Source organism: Spermophilus citellus (genome assembly GCF_964194105.1).
Source record: "Spermophilus citellus genome assembly, chromosome: 5".
Classification (NCBI taxonomy): domain Eukaryota; kingdom Metazoa; phylum Chordata; class Mammalia; order Rodentia; family Sciuridae; genus Spermophilus; species Spermophilus citellus.
In genome coordinates, this window is record NC_138186.1 from 155531538 (window position 1) to 155549291 (window position 17754).

At 39.1% G+C, this 17754-nt stretch overlaps 1 protein-coding gene across 8 annotated transcripts in view; it reads left to right on the forward strand.

The window, feature by feature from the left end:
* The first annotated feature begins 11013 nt into the window (after nucleotides 1–11013).
* The window catches only part of STXBP5 (syntaxin binding protein 5), a 179732-nt gene continuing 172991 nt past the window's right edge, over nucleotides 11014–17754 (forward strand). For all 8 annotated transcript variants that reach the window (XM_081296618.1, XM_081296620.1, XM_081296621.1 and 5 more), the window contains exons 1-3: nucleotides 11014–12778; nucleotides 12974–13256; nucleotides 14538–14635. In XM_081296618.1, the coding sequence (XP_081152744.1) occupies nucleotides 12153–12778; nucleotides 12974–13256; nucleotides 14538–14635 (1007 nt within the window). In that variant the 5' untranslated portion in view covers nucleotides 11014–12152. The remainder of the gene's footprint in view (nucleotides 12779–12973; nucleotides 13257–14537; nucleotides 14636–17754) is intronic.

Genomic DNA, 17754 nt, shown 5'->3' on the forward strand with positions numbered 1-17754 from the left:
AATTATAGTAATGGCAACAGCAAAAGCCATAACAATTATATTGAGCAACTCCTGTATTCAAGGGTTTATTCTAAGTGTTTTTCATGTACTCACTAATCTAAACCACAAATTCTTTATAAGGGAGATGCCTTATATCATGGAAAAAATCAAAACTATCTACAGTTTTAGGCCTTGAAAATTTTCTGGTAACAACAATCTATTCTATCTCACAAAGTTCTAGACAGGAGGAGTTGAAAGACAAAGTATAAATGCTAATTACCTTGATTTAATCATATTCGGGTATTGAATTATCACATCATAAGTATCAACAATCATTAAAAATATTCTTATAATATTTAGCCAGGCATGGTCAATGTGTAATCTCAGCTATCCAGGAGACAAAGGCAGGAAAATCTCAAGTTTGGTACTAGTCTCAGAAACTTAGGAAGACCCTATTTCAAAAAAAAAAAAAAAACGAACAACAACAACAACAAAAAACATAAAAAGGGTTGGGGATAGAATGGCCCTGGATTTAATCTCCAGAACTTATATATATTTATATATATAATATGCTTTGAATATTGCTGAGAGCCATAGCCAAGTAGGAATGACACATGGCAATTTCTTTGTCAGCCTACCCAATGTTGCTTAGAGGGAGGACTCTCCATTGTGGAAATGGGCTTGCCTTGGACCCAGGTCATTTGCAGTGACATTGCATGAATGTTTGAGAAAGGTGACCCTGCTCAAGGACCAGGGCCGATCCGGGTTTAGGGCGGTTCCAGGTTTAGAGTGTGGATCCTGCTGGGAATAGGGCAATTCCAGGTTTAAGGTGGATCCTGCTGGGAATAGGTGGATCCTGCTGCCTCAGGCGCCCGCTCCTTGAGTTCCCCTTGAGTTCCCCTTGAGTTCTCAGGGGATTGAGAGGGTATTTTGGGATGCAGAGCCCGGTGGAGAGTGTGAATTTTCCCAGAACATGCGTGTAGAGTGCTGTTTGAATCTACAAGGCTGTGAGTGGCTTGTGATTTTGTGCCCAGACAGACTGCAGCAGAATATTAATAGGGACAAGGACAAAACATGTAAAATGTAATTCCTGAGTTCAGATTATCCAAATTAAATTTAAGAATCTATTCTAGGGCAGTCATATGAATTGGGTTTTAAAGAAAAACTTTCTATGAAATAACAATCTAGCAGGTGGAAAATAAGAAACTTTTACAGCTAAGTCATATTTAGCCTAAAAGAAAGATTCATAAGAAAAATGGATATCTGAAAGAATGGGAAAATTTTAGTAGGAAGCTAGAACTATGTTTTAAGAGAAATCCGAAACAAAACATTTTTCCTAAATTCCTGTGTTTTTGTCATTTTTTGTCACTCTTCTCTGAGCTTTATTTTCTCAATTCTAAAACAGGGGCAATGATATGTAGGTATTGTTACAAATATTAACTAGATAGTAAAATATGCTTTTAAAGTGTAAAATGCTATGCAAATGACATATGTTGGCTGTATTATTTTCAGTTTCCATTGCTGAACATTATTATTTTTCTCTATCTCTTTCTCATTGACATAACAAAGTATCTTGGCATCAGCTCTGCATTTTGTTTTGCAAAGCTTTTAAAATTCTTATGTAGGTAGGCAGTTGGGTGACAGAGAAAGTGTTGCTGTGCAAAGCTTGAATAGCATTAAATTCCTGAGCCTATGCTTCACCCATTATACTCAAGCCATCAAGTCCTATGACAATTGAAACTGGTAGCCAACTCAGCCCATGGTCCATCATGGAATCTATCCCTTGGGCATAACCCTAAGTCAGGTATATGCCTGAACTTGGAATCAAAGAGGATCCAATGACAGATAACACAAATAACCTGCTTAAAAAATCTAGACTGGTGTAAGAGATAGTTTATCTCTCTATCCCAGCCTTGTAGAAGAATAAGTTAACTGGTTGTTATAGTTAACTAAAGGTTACTCTCCTTATATCATGATGGGTCTAATCCCTTCCTCAATACCATGGCCCTATGAACTCAGCTACAACTGTGTCCCAAAGGTTTAGTATGGCATAACAGCAGGAGAGGAAGCAGAGGTGGTAAGTCTGTGGCTCTAAATTATAGTCATGGTGACCATAAATTGTATCCAAAAGAATGCAAGTCCAGACTTACAGCAGAGGTAACAGTAGAGAATCATGTAATGTATCCACAGGGCCAAAACAAAAGCCTGAGCCAAGGTCAGTTTCTTGATCCATGAATAGAGAATCTGTGCCTTCTGTTCTAGGTGAGGTTCAGGGAAACTGCCAGTTTTCCAGAGAAAAAATATATCACCTACTCCAATCCATTTGTGCAGCAGGTCAAGTGAAAACATGGTGTAACAATAGGCATGAGAGGGCTGGAGAAAGGCTCACTGGCCCGCAACTGGACAAAGGGATGCCATAAGAGATAGCTATGATTATGGGCTATCCTCATGGAAATCTGTTGAGTTCCTGGCTACACCTTAGCTGACCTGTCAGCTTCAGGGAGTTGGATCAGCTTCCCAGCACCAATTTGTTGTCCTTTGAAGGACTGAGACTCATTTCCTACTCTGAAGACCTGGAAAGCAAAAGTAAGTTTAATAAGGATAATTCATCCTTCTTCCTACCATATCAGTATTGTGAAAAGCACAGAAAGCAAACAACCTTAAGTGACTGGATTTAAAACTGGAAATTTTTAAAATTACAGATGTGTGATGGCACACACCTGTAATCCCAGTGTCTCAGGAGGCTGAGATAAGAGGATCACAAGTTTGAGTCTGGCCTCAGCAATTTAGCAAGGTTCTAATAACTTAGTGAGACCCTATCTAAAAATAAAATAAAAAATAAAAATAAAAAAGGGGTGGGGATGTAGCTAAGTGTAAAACGCCTCTGGATTTGAATTCAATCCCCAGACCAAAAAAATGAACTTGGTAATGACTGAAAAATCTCTTAGATTTCCTGATGTAATGAGATTATTTTTCTACATCAAGTTGAAAACAAAATAAAGGGTGTGTTTCAATTCAGAAATTAATTTTAGTATCTGAAAATAAAGTTTCACTTGTACATTGAACCCTATGCCTGCTACTATAATAATAATTTCTCAAATGTGCTCTTTCGGGAATTTCTGTCCGTCTCCCTAATGTGCTCCTGGATAATCATTTGGCTGCCACTAAAGCAGCAATCTGAGTTGTACGGCAGCCAAGAAAATCTCAGATCCTATGTTTGCTAATTGGACATAACAATTCATGCTCAGGGGCAGCAAGCAAAATGGACTTTACTCTGCCAGAATTGTTTTGGCTTCCATTTTTTTTGCTTAGCCCCACTCCTCATTCCAAGTTCTCTGACCCTGAAAGCTACTTTCCTAGCTAGTAACACTCAGATTCTTCACCCAGGCATAGGAAACACTCATTCTACTATATTCTGGAGATCAAGGAGGAGAGGGTTTGATGTTGAACAGAGCTGTGTGCATAACTAAAACTTGATCACTTTAGAATTAATAAGAGAAAATAATAGAATTAATTCACAAGTGTGAGAAATAGAAAGTCCAGTGACCCATTTTCAGAATATAGTATTAGCCTTAAATGTAAAATTGGGATGTGAGTTCCAATAGTAGCCATTTTAACTATAGTCTTTCCCTTTGCCCTCCAATTTTAAAATTAGTTGTATACTGAGCTCCTTCTATCAGAGCAAGGGGCATTGCTGAATTAGAGATAAAAATAGACAGACTGCTTGACCAAGTGTGTTTGCTTACCAGACTTTGTTCAGTAGCACACCCTCTGCAGAAGTAAAGTTGCCTTGAGGAGTATCTTTTGAGCATGTGCCTGATTTTTTGCAGCACCTCAATATTTCTAATGCAAGGAATGGAAAGTCATAAACAGTAGACAATAATATTCTGATATATGATCTTTCCATTTGAAATATAAATTAGAGCTTAAAAATTAAATTATTGAAACAGATGTGTCAATGACACAACTCTAGGTTAAATTAATTAAAATTTAACAACCTTTAGCTCCTAAATTATTAAATGGAGTTATAATTGATCACTTGTGAGTGATCTCTACAGTGGGTATTTGGACTTTTTAAAAATTTTTATTAGTTGTAGATGGCCATAACATCTTTATTTATTTTTATGTGGTGCTGAGGATAGAACCCAGTGCTTAACACATGCAAGGCAGGCATTCTACCATTGAACTACAGCCATAGCCCCGGGTATTTGGATTTTTAAAGGATATTTGATGAAAAAAAGGAAACAACTACATTGGAGATTCAAATTATTCCTGATGATTTGCATTTTCCTCACTATATAAAGTTTGAGCAGAGAAAATGACCATAAACAGGAAATTAGTTCTTTAGAACTTTGAATATATCAAAGTTCTTTGATTTGAAGATTACTTATATTATCCAAAAGAAAATTAGGGTTCAGAAACTAACAAATCTATTATTTTTCAATAGGATTTTTTAAAAAATGGTATTTACTTCTTGACTTCATTTCTACAACAGGTCTGTTTTTTTCCCACTTTACAAAGAGATGTTTGTAAACTGAGTGGTTCAGTGACATGCTTAGAGGTTTTATCAGCTTATACTGGAAGCCAGAAGGAACTCCTGCATTCTAGCCCAGAGTCTATTAATTCATTCTATCTCAATCAACTGTTCTATGCCCCAGGGAAATAGCAGAAAAGAAAACAAAGTCCCTTCACAAACATGTACAGTGTTTGAAGTACCAGTTAGAGCTAAAGAGAAAAATAAGACAGGACAGAGGCACTGAGTGAGTACGTGTGAAGAAACTGTGTGTGATTTGGGGAAGAGGTAAAAATTATGCCAATCTTATGGGGAAAAAAAATCAAAGAAGGCCACATTGATGAAGTAACATCTATGTCATCTTATTCTCTTATCAATTTGTAACAATTGGGCAGGGACATGAAAAAAAAAGAAGAACTGGATCATGAAACTATCTCAGGGAAGAGAAGTAAAGGGCAGGGATTGGTGAAAACCAGCCTGCCACCTGTTTTTGTAAATGTTTCCTGGAACACCATCATGCTCAGTTCACCCACTGCCTGGGGCTGCTTTTGCATCACATTGTCAGTGTTAAGGAGCAGACTGTCAGAATGTGTGTGACCCACAAAACTGAAAACATTTACTATCTGGCCCATTAAACAAAAAATCTGCTGACCCCTGGTTTATGCAAAGCCATAAGTCACAAGAGTGTTTGAAGTGTTCAAGGAGCAGCTGGAAGGCAAGTGGGGCTGGGTTTGAGTAGATGAGGGAAGAGCAAGGGAGGGAAGACAGACAGGGGCAGGATCCTGTAGGGCCTTTATAAACCACTGTGAAGAACTTTGACCTTTACTTAGAGGGAGATAAGAAAGCCCTGGAGGATGTTGACTACAGGAGTGACATAATGTGACTTATATTTTAAATTGGTCCCTCTGTTTATAATAAACTAGAGAGGGTTAGTTTGATATAAACTACAATAATACAGATGAAAAGTGATTCTGGTTTGGATTAACCAATGAAAGTGGAAGATGTGAGAATTTGTCAAGTTCTGAATCTATTGTAAAGAAAAAGTTGATAGGATTTGCCAGCGGACTTAATAGAAGGGTGTGTGTGTGCATGAGAGATGTGGGTGGGGGAACAGGAGCAAGTGGTCAAAGTTCACTGGTGTGAGCCTGAACATCTGGGAGGTTACAATTGCCGTGAACAGATGTAAGAAACGCCATGAGAGGTATAAGGTATCCTTGGCAGTTGGAAGTGAAGAATTTAAACATGAAATTTTATATGCCATCTGAATATACGAATGGAGATGTTAAAGAGGTTTTAACAATGAGTTGGTCGCTCAGTGGAGAGGTTTGAAAGAGAGAAATAAATGTGTAAGTCATCCATGTTTAGATAATATTTGAGTCATGAGAACAGAATAAAATCACCTAAAGAAAGGTTAAAGAGATTGACCTGAATAGTTATTGCTTAATTTCAATATATATGACAGGTTTTGAGCTATGAACCTTATATTCTAATCTTAAAACACTTAGCGGGTATTTGCATCCCTATTTTTTGGTATTTGGGTGCTTTACCATTGTGCTACATTCCCAAACATATATATTTATTTATTTATATTTTGAGATAGTTCTTACTAGTTTACTAAGGATCTCACTAAGTTGTTAAGGCTGGCCTCAGACTTGCAATCCTTCTGCCTCAGCCTCCTGAGTTGCTGGGATCATAGGCATATACCCCGTGCCCAGCTGTACTCCTATTTTTCACATAAAGAAATGATAACTTAAGGGTTAAGTGACCTGTCTGATTGTACTTTGCTAGGGACAGGAGTCAAGATGCCTGTCTCCTTATCTGAGCCCTCTGTTATTCTATGACATAAGAAATGTAAATTTTAAAAAGTGGATACCAGATGGGCAGATATGAATGAAGAAGGAGTAGAATTACCCAAGTAGGTTGTCCATTGATACTAATATTGTCACCAGGTGGGTAGCTCTCCTCTAAGTTTCAACTTCAGTGGGACATCTTTTTAAGGAAACCACTATATATTAAGCTATGATAATGCTCTCATGAAGCTTCCTTCTCAGTTTCCTGAATTTAACAAACTCTCTTATCATGAATAAGCAGAACATTTCTAGTTTCAGAACAGAATAAGAGGCAGTCACTTCCAAGGACAACATGCATCAATGATATGTACTGTATTTTAAGCAAAGTACATGTTACTATGTTTGGATGCTCTTATGGGGCACTGGACAATCCTACATTAAATCAGGAAACTAACTTTATGACTGAAACTACACATTAATCATTTGAAACAGTACAAGGACAGAGGATGTTACTCATCAATAGCTGTGACCCATAGTGACACTAAAATCCTTACCAATGTTGCCTTTACTTTCACAAATATATTGGCTCCAAGCAAAAAAAAAAAAAAAAAGGTTTTTTTTGGTTGACAGCTAGTCTCAAACTACTTTTTCACTGGCTTCTCAGAAGTGTAGTTATACCCAGTCGCTATATAATACTGTGAAACAAAGAAAAGTCTAGTATCCTTCTTTTTTTTTTTTTCCCTGAAGGCTAGGCTGAAAGGATCATTGCTTATTTTGTCACCACAAAAATACAAAGAGGCTCAGAACTCCATGAATAGGAACTACCCCACATGAAAATGTGAAAACCTTCATGTACCTCAATTATGAAGCCATATCTTGAAGTTACACTCTCATTACAGTTATGAGGAAAGCAAAGAAGGGAAGTTGTACTTGGGGCTTGTTGAACAAGATCAAGTCTCCGGGGGGAAATAGGGTTGTGCTAGTTTGAATGAAACCTAGAGGGAGTAGTTGGCGGCTTGGGATGAACATTAGGGAACCCAATGATTCCAGTGTTTGTCCTTCATCCTCCTCCACCCACCCATCTCAGGTGGCACACCCATGGAATCTCATCCTCTGGGATGAAATACCATAATGAATGCACACGAATAGTTGAATGTTGTTTAGAGACAGTAAAGTGTTCAAGAGTAATAATTCTCATGAGAATAAAAAGGTGACTTTGACATTGATTTTTCGCCTTTCCTTTTAGGAATTTTGTTTCCTTATCCCTATATTGCTCTTATTGAGTTTCAGTCCAGTTGTATCATGTATCATGTTGGTATACTCACAACATTCAGCAAAGCCCCTGTCACACAGTAGGCACACATAAATTGCTTATGGAACAGAATGCAGAAAAACGTCAACACTAAGATTCAGATGCTAGATCCTAGAAATTGCACAAGCACCAAATGTACTCTTCTGTATCTCCCTTGCTTTATGGAATTTAGTGATTTCTGATCCCAGATATCCCAGGGGTTATTTTGCACTCTGAAATATTGATGGGTCAAACTGGAACTGAACTACTGAAGTGTAAGCAGATGTTCCAATCAGAGATCTGTAGGTGCATTGTTGTTGGATGAACTGTGTAATGTTTGTGAAAACACTGTCAGGGAATCCATTCCAAGTTTAAAGCTAGGTGCCTGTTCCAGCCAATGTATCGAGACTATGCTTTTCCACCATCTGTATGAAACCTCTGAGAGGTAATTAGTGTTCTCAATGTTAGTACAATTCTCTGGGCTCTGATGGGTCCTTGGAGAGGCTTGTTCCTACTCTCCTGATGTTAAGGCTTTTGTTTTGATCTTTTTGGATTTAATGTGTTAGTCTTAAGGACTGAACAGAAAGTAAAGCAAGTTGGCGTCTGAAAGTTCTATCAGGTGACTGAAATATGTGACAACATTCTCTTCCCCAGAGCCTAAAAGAAAAGGACCTGTCACAGCAGCTGGTCTCAACTGACACTATCTCACTGGGCCGTCCTGTCAGGCCACTCTGAGGGGAAAAAGTGGTCAGTTTTCTGTTGGTAAGCTCTCACTTCCTCACTGGCCTATTTTTATGATAAAGGACACTACTTTTTGTGCTGAATAGTGTTTAATTTAAAAAAAAGGTGAGGGCTGGGCAACTCTCTCAGAACCACTTGACCTGTCCTAGGGAATACAAAAGTCTCCCCGACAGCTGTTCAAATTATCCTGAGAATTACGATTTTATTTTATTTTTTAACTTTATGATGGTATGAAAGTGATAAAAACTCAGTAGAAGCCATTTTTGGAATTTTCAGCGTGGATCTGTTGCTCCAGGGTGGGGACCCTCCTCTTCTCGGAGCCTGGGCCAGGGCCTCCAGTACAGCTGCCAGTCAGCTGAGAGCAGCCCAGTCACCCAGACTTCACACAGTTGCTAAAATGGGACGTTTGATGGGTTGGGGTGATAAACGCTTCTTCCATTTACACTATTTTCAATTCATGATAGTTTAATCCCACAGAACCCAATCATAAGTTGGGGAGCTATTATAGTATGAAAGTTTTTTTTTTTCTGGTTGCTATTATTATTATTGCTTTTGGGGAGTGGGGTGGGCTATGGGATGAAGTGGAAAGAGGCAGCAAGGGTTGGGCTGTGGAAAAAATGTGAACTTTTAAACTGTTATGAAAATTATTTCATTCACAATATATTAACTGAATAATTGCATCAGGTTCAATTTTAAAGACTTTTGTAACAGAAAATCTAACCACATGGTAAATAAAAGTTTAGAAAAATGCTCAAAATGTTTACAACTCTATTTAAACCCTATAATACTTCATTGAAATTTAAAATGCTGACAACATAGTTACTTATCAAATATTATTCTCACTGTAGAAATACCATTTAATGTGCATAGGTCAGAAGAGTGAAGGATCACTAACATCTGGTTGATCTGTTGTTCTAGAAAGGCCAGAGCTTGACAAAGATCACAATGTAGTACATCCTGCTTGTTTTCCCAGACAAGGCTTGTTTATTTAGCTGATGTTGTTTGTTGAGTCCACTAAAGTACAAAATGGTCAAGGGAAATTACCCAAGAGTCATAGATGTGAAAATTAAATTACAATACCACTCTTTGAAGTATTCAGGCCCAAACTGGGGGTATCATCTTTGCCGCTTTTCTTTCTCTGATAGCACTTCATGCTAACAAATCCTTTGGCTCTCCCATTAAAATGCAATCTAGAATATGACTGACTCCTTTACATCACTGCAACTTTTAACCATCCTAGTAAGACTACTTACCAACCCTTCCATGGATTATTGCAAAAGCCTCTTGACTTCAGGATATTAACAATAGAAGGTAACAAATGGCAGGTGAAAAATGGTGACAGTAACCCTACATTCTTTACTTCCAGGGGTGGGTTCAGTCTTAATTATTGTCAATAATTTTTTATTGCTAAACCAGGAACCCACTTAAAGTAATTTGCAAAAAAAAAGAAAGAAAGAAAGAAAGAAAGAAAGAAAGAAAGAAAGAAAGAAAGAAAATATAATATCCAGATAACATAATATGGAACTGTTGAGTCAGGAATGGAGATGCTATTTTCCATTTCCCTGGAGTCATTCCCTGGTGGTCACTGCTATTTGTTCTCCGTGCATATGCTCCATCCTTCCATGTTCCATCTAAGATTGGGTACTCTCAGCTTGTGTACATGAAGCAAAACACGCCACCCACCCCTGACTCTACATGACTTCCTCCTAGTTGAGTTCAATTAGAAACCTTATAATTCAATTCCAAATACCCAGAAGAAGATGATCTCTGGGCTTTGTTTATTTCAGATGCCTGCCTCTCATGCTATAATTTGGAACCAGAATATAGCATCACCTGATTAAAACACAGTTGCCCAGGTGCATCAGTCCAGCAGGGATTTTTCCATTATACCACAATGCCTCTTGGCAAGAAGATATCATTTCTTCAAAGAGTTTTATAATCCAATGATGACAAGTTCCTCAACAGATGTATTTTAAACATAGGTGGAAAGGCAGATCATAAAATTCTGAGGAGATATGATCTCCCTGTTTTGCAGTTTTCCTATGGAGTATTTGTACTTTATTTTTAAGAGAGAGAGAGAGAGAGAGAGAGAGAGAGAGAGAGAGAGAATTTTTTAATATTTATTTTTTAGTTTTCGGTGGACACAACATCTTTATTTTTTATTTTTTTATGTAGTGCTGAGGATTGAACCCAGCGCCCCACACACATGCCAGGCGAGCGCGCTACTGCTTGAGCCACATCCCCAGCCCCAGTATTTGTACTTTTAAAAAAAAGTTCTCCAGGTCATTTTGATGCTCCCTGCCCCTGTTGCTTTCCAATAGCAATTCTCTCTCCTGTTTTTCTGATCAACTCCTGCTTTTCTACCATAGGCTGTGTGTTCCCTTTGGAAACCTTCTCTGGCCAGCTAAATGGCCCTCTTCAGTCTTCCTGTCTGTAACTCCGCTGCTTAACTAATCACGTTGTTTTAAAATTACTTATTTATGTCCCCTTGAGATTGTGGTGAGCCTGTTGTTAAAAGTTAGGATTGCATTTTTTATTTGTTTGTTGTACTTTAGAACCTAGCACAATGAGTCAAACTGGACAATATATATGTTTAAGGAACAAGGAACTAAATTGGTACACCAAAAGTTCAGAGCCACTTGGAAAGTTTTTGAAAGTCTTCACATTTGATTTATTGTTCTTTTCCCCCCGGTGAATTAACTGCCTACTTCAATAAATATTAAACACACACACACACACACACACACACACACACACACACAAAATTACAGGTTCAAAGCAGGAGTGAGTCTTGGGATGTGGAAGCTTCCCCTGGAACTACATTTCCCGAAGTCGGTAAGCCCCAGTCCTGGTTGGTTTGCTGACTGTTCTTGAGGCGGGTCACATCTGCCAATACTGTGACGAGATTGTCCTCAACCCGCAGGAGGCGGCCAATCACAGGGAGAGGGCGGCTGCTTCTGATTTTGGTTTGGAACAAACCCTTGTGTAGTTCTTCGGTGGCATTTTGCGGAGCGTAGGGGAGGTGGGGAGTCTTAACTCGGAGTTTATGTTCCGTATCTCCACCATCCGAATCAGAACTCGTCTTTAAGTATTTCCCTCCTTCCTAATTTGTTGTCCACACCCCTCCTAATCCAGCACCTCTGTGTCCCAGCCACCTTTTCCTTGTTGAACGCACTTTGGGGGAAAATCTCTCCCCATCCCCCGCAAGAATCTCTCTCCACCTGTGCAAACTCGTGCCAGGTATCTGTTTCTAAGCACCCAAGGGAGACTGGGGTCAAAAAGTCCATCTCCCTCTTGTGACCGGACTCTTCTGAAGAGCGAAGACGCAGATCGGATTGCAGGGCGGACCGAGGGTTCTGAACCTGAGTGGCAGCGTGGCGCTCACTGCTACGAGCGCTCCCGCCCCCATCCCCACACCCCCGGGTCCCCACGACTGAATCCGGGTGGTGTGTCACAGCGTGGCTAGAGCCCTTCCTCTTCGGCAGCCTATTCGGTCTAGCAATGACCTGCCACTGCCAGAATCATTTTATCCACTGTAACAGCTTCGGGGAAGAGCCTGGGTTTCCGAACCCAACGGGTGTCTCTCCTTTCCTAGGACATTTCTAAGTCTGTCCATTCCTTTGCCCCTGACATAATCGTTGCCTAGACGCCCCTTTTTTAAGAAACTCCAATCCAAGTCAATCCAGAACAAAGTCCACAATAAGGCAACAACTATAAAGAGTGCAGCCAGCCGCCGGGAGCGGGCTCCCCGGGAAAGGGGTAAAGCACAAACCCCGGCTGCAGGGCCGAATTTGAAGCCAAGGCTTCCTGCTGGTTTTTGGTCCTCAACGTCATTACTATGCCGGCTGCAGAAGAAGCAGCTGCATACTCTGGCAACGCAACCGGGGAGGGAGAAATTCAACCAGCGTCTGGGATTTTCGCAGAGGATAATTTAAGCCCCAGTTTCTCGCCGCTGGGGGCCGGGGCACCAGCCGCGGGCGGGGAGCAGGCTGCGGCGCGCATGCGCACACCCCACAGCCCTGCTCCGCGGAGGCCCAGCTGCCGCCACCGTCGCGGCGGGCGCTGTAACCGCGGCTGCCGCCGCTGCTCGGGCGGGCGTTGGTGCCTTGTGCCGAAGGGTCCAGTCAGGCCAGAGGGAGCGGCCGGGCGGGAAGAGCCGGCGGCGTGGGCGGCGGCGCCAGAGGAAGGCAGCCGGGCTCCTGAGGTGCGAGGGCGGGCCGGTCCGGCGGCGGTGGAGCGTGGCAGCCACCCCGGGCGCCGTGCGTGCGATGCTGGGCGGGCTGCGGCGCTGAGCGGCGGGAGGCCGAGCGGCTTTTGCGGACCGCGGAGGAGCAGCAGGAGGACGCGCCGAGGGACCGGGGGCCGGGGCGGGCGAGGATCCGCGGGGTCGCGGGCCATGGACGTGGCGGCGGTGACGCGGGCGAACCAGGGCGGCGGCGCGGCGCAGAGCCTGCCCGCGGCCAGGTGAGGCTGGGCTGAGCGGGCTCGGGCGCCCGACCTCCGCTGCTGCCGCCGGGCCGCGGAGCGGGGCGGCAGCGGCGGCGCCACATCAGCCGCGGCGGCCTCGGAGGAAGAGGGGTCGCCACCCGGTTTTGTTGTGACCGCCGCTCGCTCGTCGCCGCAGTATTTCCTGTTCGGATTATCTTTTGCTTCCCCCAGCTGCCTCCTTCTCCTCCTCCGCTCACCCACTCCTCCGGGTCCTGGGTCGCAGCTGCCCTCGGCTTTGGCCCGTCACCCCCGCCCGGGGACCCCTGGTGCCTCCGCTCCTGGGCTGCGGGGGAGCCCAGCAGAGACCATGAGGAAATTCAAGAAGGTGCTGGACGGCCTGACCGCCGGCTCCTCCTCGGCCTCACAGCAGCAGCAACAGCAGCAGCACCCGCCAGGGAACCGGGAGCCTGAGATTCAGGAAACGCTCCAGTCCGAGCACTTTCAGCTCTGTAAGGTGAGCAGAGCGTGCAACCCTGCTATGCCGTCATCGGAAAACTGGGGTCGTTTTAGGGGGCGATTCGGGATTTACACAGTAGTGCAAGAGAAACGAGCGCCAATAATAATTGTAGTTCTCATAAAGAGCTCGTTTCTCCCCTAGCAAACGTTTCCTTGGTAGGTTATTTTGAAGACTGATATCCCACTTTTCGTTGGTGTTTTTCTTTTGTAACAAGAAGCAATAATCATTTCAAGGCTCTTCAAACATATGATCTTCCCTTTGATCCATATCCTGACACTGCTAGCAATAATCTGAAAGCTTTTATATTATAACATTTTAATGAAATTCATCAATTTCGGGATTTCCTTTAAAAACAGTGTCTATCTAGTGAATATTGTTTTTCAGAAAGCCAAACCTGTTCAACCAGGTCTTTGCTCATCACTTTTTTCTTACAACGTGTCCGAGTGGCCTACTGTATGAAATCTCATGGTTCTTTATCATTATGTTAGGTTTAAAAGTTAGTACTGAGATTTTTGCCTGCTAATGGCAAGATAATTGCTATAGCATTTTGTAATTCAGAAAGAATGATGCAGCGAATTAATTCACCAGCTGTTCAATGAGAAATACAAACGTGGTGTTTTGTTATTAATGTCAGCCTTCCTCATAAATATCCATGTGTTCATAGGTCAGAGTTTCTTAAAAGTCTGTATATACATAACTTTTTGCCTTAATACTCTAAAATTATTATGGACTTGATAGTAAATTGCAAAAACATTTGTTGTATTCATATCCATTCTGTTACAATTGCAAAATGTTTGGTACAGGCTTGATAATTGCTTTACCCAATACCTTGACCAAAATAATGAATTATATGACAACTTTTCCTTGAAGTACTTGCATTTAGCATTCAAGTAATGTTAAATGATGAGACAATTATTCTTGAAACAAAGCATGAGTCACATTTTAAAATCAATTAACAGAATTTTTGACTACTGAAAACGTTAGTAATTTGGTGTCAGACATAGCAGTATAGAACATTAATAGGAAATTTTCTTCTGTAGAATGCCAGTAGTATGGAAAAGCAAAAACTGAAGTATTACTCTGCAATAGATTTTTGTTTATTTCAGGTTCTGTGTTAATAACTAATGTAGAGTTCACTTTTTTTTTTTTTAAAGTAGCACCTATGTGTGTATGTTTTGCATCAGGTATACTTCTAAATTCTAATGCCTGTATTGACATTTCTATTTTTAAATATCCTTTGCTACCTTGGTTGCTGTGATGACACTTGCCCAACCCTAGACTGTTCGCCATGGATTTCCCTATCAACCTTCAGCCCTGGCCTTTGATCCTGTACAGAAGATCCTGGCAGTGGGAACTCAGACTGGTGCTTTAAGGCTGTATCCTTTGTCTGTTTTTTTTTTTTTTTTTTTTTTTAATGGTTGCTTTGTATTCAGCAGTCCTTTTGTGTTGCTAATTAGTTCCAAAACTTTAAAAATTTTCCTGGGTAATTCCAAAGACATGGTGTAATTGGGCATATATTTTGAGGAATTATGTGGTGTCGGCTTTTCCCTTAGGGGAAAATATATAAATATATTTATGTGTGTATATACATATGTATATATATACATATGTGTATATACTCATATTCAGATTGTATGTTGATGAGGCAGTTCTCAGCTGTAAAACATGTATTGGAATAGAGGTCTAAAGATTTTTTGTAATAACTATTTTCTTTGCAAGGAGCTAGAAATTTCTAAGGGGAAATATATTTGTTAATGCTAGTAGTCTACTGAGTGGAGTTTATTAAGGATGAGATTTAAAGACAATAGTATGGTGCTCATTTTATTTGATATTAAAAAATATACATGGAAAGTTTGAAATTTTTGTTACTATTTATATGTATATTATGTAAATTTATTGTTCTATTGGATTAGAGGTTGGATTTGAATTTGTTTCCCATATGTCTATCTAGAAAATCATTAACAGAAGACAAATGTAGCAAATTAGTTTTCTATAAAAAATTATGAAGGGTTAATATTTCTAGAAGTTTTACAGCATTTTCTTGTAAAATACATAGGAATTGTACTCTCTTGATGATGTTTTCCCTTTTATAGTCTTCATTTGTTTTAAAAGCTGTTGGGATAAGAGTACATTAACATGTTGAATAAAATAATTATTTTTCCTGGATATGATATAGTAATTTTGTGATAAGCAGTTTTTCAAATACTTCAAAAGATTTTTTCAAGATCACTTTTTTAGTCTGAACAATAGAAACTTTCTTACTTCCTCTTTTATACTGTTTAACTTGAAATATAATTTGTGTTTGCTTTTAATATGGCATTTAACCATACTCAGTCTAAATATTCTTATTTTTAAACTAAAACATAACATTTTAAAAAGAAGAAGCTTTGTTTATTCATCTGTAGGATATCTGCTTCCTACATATTACTGAGGTAGTATGTTGGAATAGAAAAAAAAATCACAAGACATTACTGTTGTCAAAAAAAAAAAAAAAAAAAGAAAGAAATGGGGCTATGGGAAGAATTTTACCTAATTACATTACAGCTTTTTCAGAATTTGAATTAAACAAATAGACTTATAATCTTTTAAAATATTTGAAAGAGGTACTGCATAGTGTCAGGATATGCCTCAAGTTTCATTTCTGATTTAGTATAGGATTTTCATAATGCTAATAAAAAATTTCAGATGGGTTTTTGAACTGTGCTACTAAGTGAAGTCCACAACACATAGTAAATACTAGTAGCACAATCATATATATATTTTAAATGGTAAAATCTGACCAGGCCCCATCTGAAATCCATGAATATCTAGGACAGTATTGTCTAAACTACTCTTGCCCAGATGTCTCAATAGTTGAGGCTAGAGTATTATTTGACTTAAATTGTTTAGATATTTTTATTTCTGAATCCAATAATTAAGATTTTCTAATTTAGGATTTCTGTTTTAGTCTTGTGGAGATGGGAATAGTTAATTTTGTCAGCTTTCAATGAAACTCTGTAGTGTCAAGTCTAGGTAATTGTTCCAGAAGGACTTTTTGGAACTGAAAGCAGATTTTCCCTCTCCAACAAAAGAATTTCATTACTCAACTAGAATTAAAGTTAAATTAAATCTTTTATTTTTGGATTATTTTGTTTTTATTTTAAATGAATTCAGTTTTCTGTTTTCTGAGTGTGGTCTCAACAATTGCATAGCATATAATTTTTGTCCTTGTAATAGCCAGTCTGGTCCTTTATAATTTAATTATAAGTTCAACCAACAAGGCTATTTTTACAAAACCAAGTATTTGTCTTAGCCAATATGTTTAACCCTAATACATTTGAATAATTAAAAAGTGGACACAAAGGTCTAGTTAAAATGTTGGGCCTAGTGCTGATTGCCAGTTAAAAAGCAAGAATCAGGTGTCTAAAATTATCACTTGTATATGTCCTTTGGTGTCCATAATTTTTAAATATTATATGAGTAAAAGTGAGCCTGCAATTATAGTTTATAATTATACTCTAATTTGTTTCTTAGAACCCTTACTATATTTAGAATGAAGTCTAGAAAACTCTTTACCAAACCTGTCTCTGCTTTTCTTTTCTTTTCCTTTCTGTCTTTTCTTTACTTTTTTTTTTAATGAGATTTGTGTAAACATCCCAGAGTGATAAATTGGCTTGTCTACCAGCAATACCACATACTCATTCCTTCTGTTCACTTTAAGTAACTAATGAGCTTATATAGAAAATGATTTTTTCTTTTTTGTCTCATTTTCTACATATGTGTTTTAAGATATGTTATTTTGTTTTGTTTTGTTTTTATTTTTGAAACTAGATACCTAAATTTATAGATTCTAATTTTGAAGCTCCATATAGGTTCAGCATGCATATTTAAGTTCATTTTTTGATATTGCCTTTGTATTTTTCCTATTGCAAATGATTTCTTTTGATATTTGTCTCCATTTTATTCTCATATTAGACTTTTGTAACAAGTTGAAAATGTACTTGCCCTAAAAAGTGTCTTAAGAGGAGAAATTCACTTATAAATAAAGTATTTTCCTAAACTTCACAGTAAAAAAGCATGAGAGTTTTTTGAAGTAGAACTGGTCGATTAGAAGTCTAATTTGACTGATAGTATATTTTCCTAAATGTTGGAGGACTATACTAAGCTGATCTGCCTACTTTGATTTCAAAACAAAATAATAATAATAAAAAACCCAAATAAGTAGATGAAAAAGTTATCTCTAATTTTATAGCTAGGATTAGTGAAAATTTGAGTCCTTGGAGAGTATCTTACCAGTGATGATGCAAAATGATTGGTGTATTTACTGAGTTAATGTATTACAGATGACTGATATTATAAAAATGTTTAATGCTCAACCTTCTTGGCTTCTGGAAAGATTATGAGATTACAGTGTATTTATTGATGAGATGGAGGAAAGCATAATTTTATAAGTTTTGTATATAAAGTAATATGATAGTGATGTGATTTAATTCTCTTAATTCTTTTTGCTATGAAG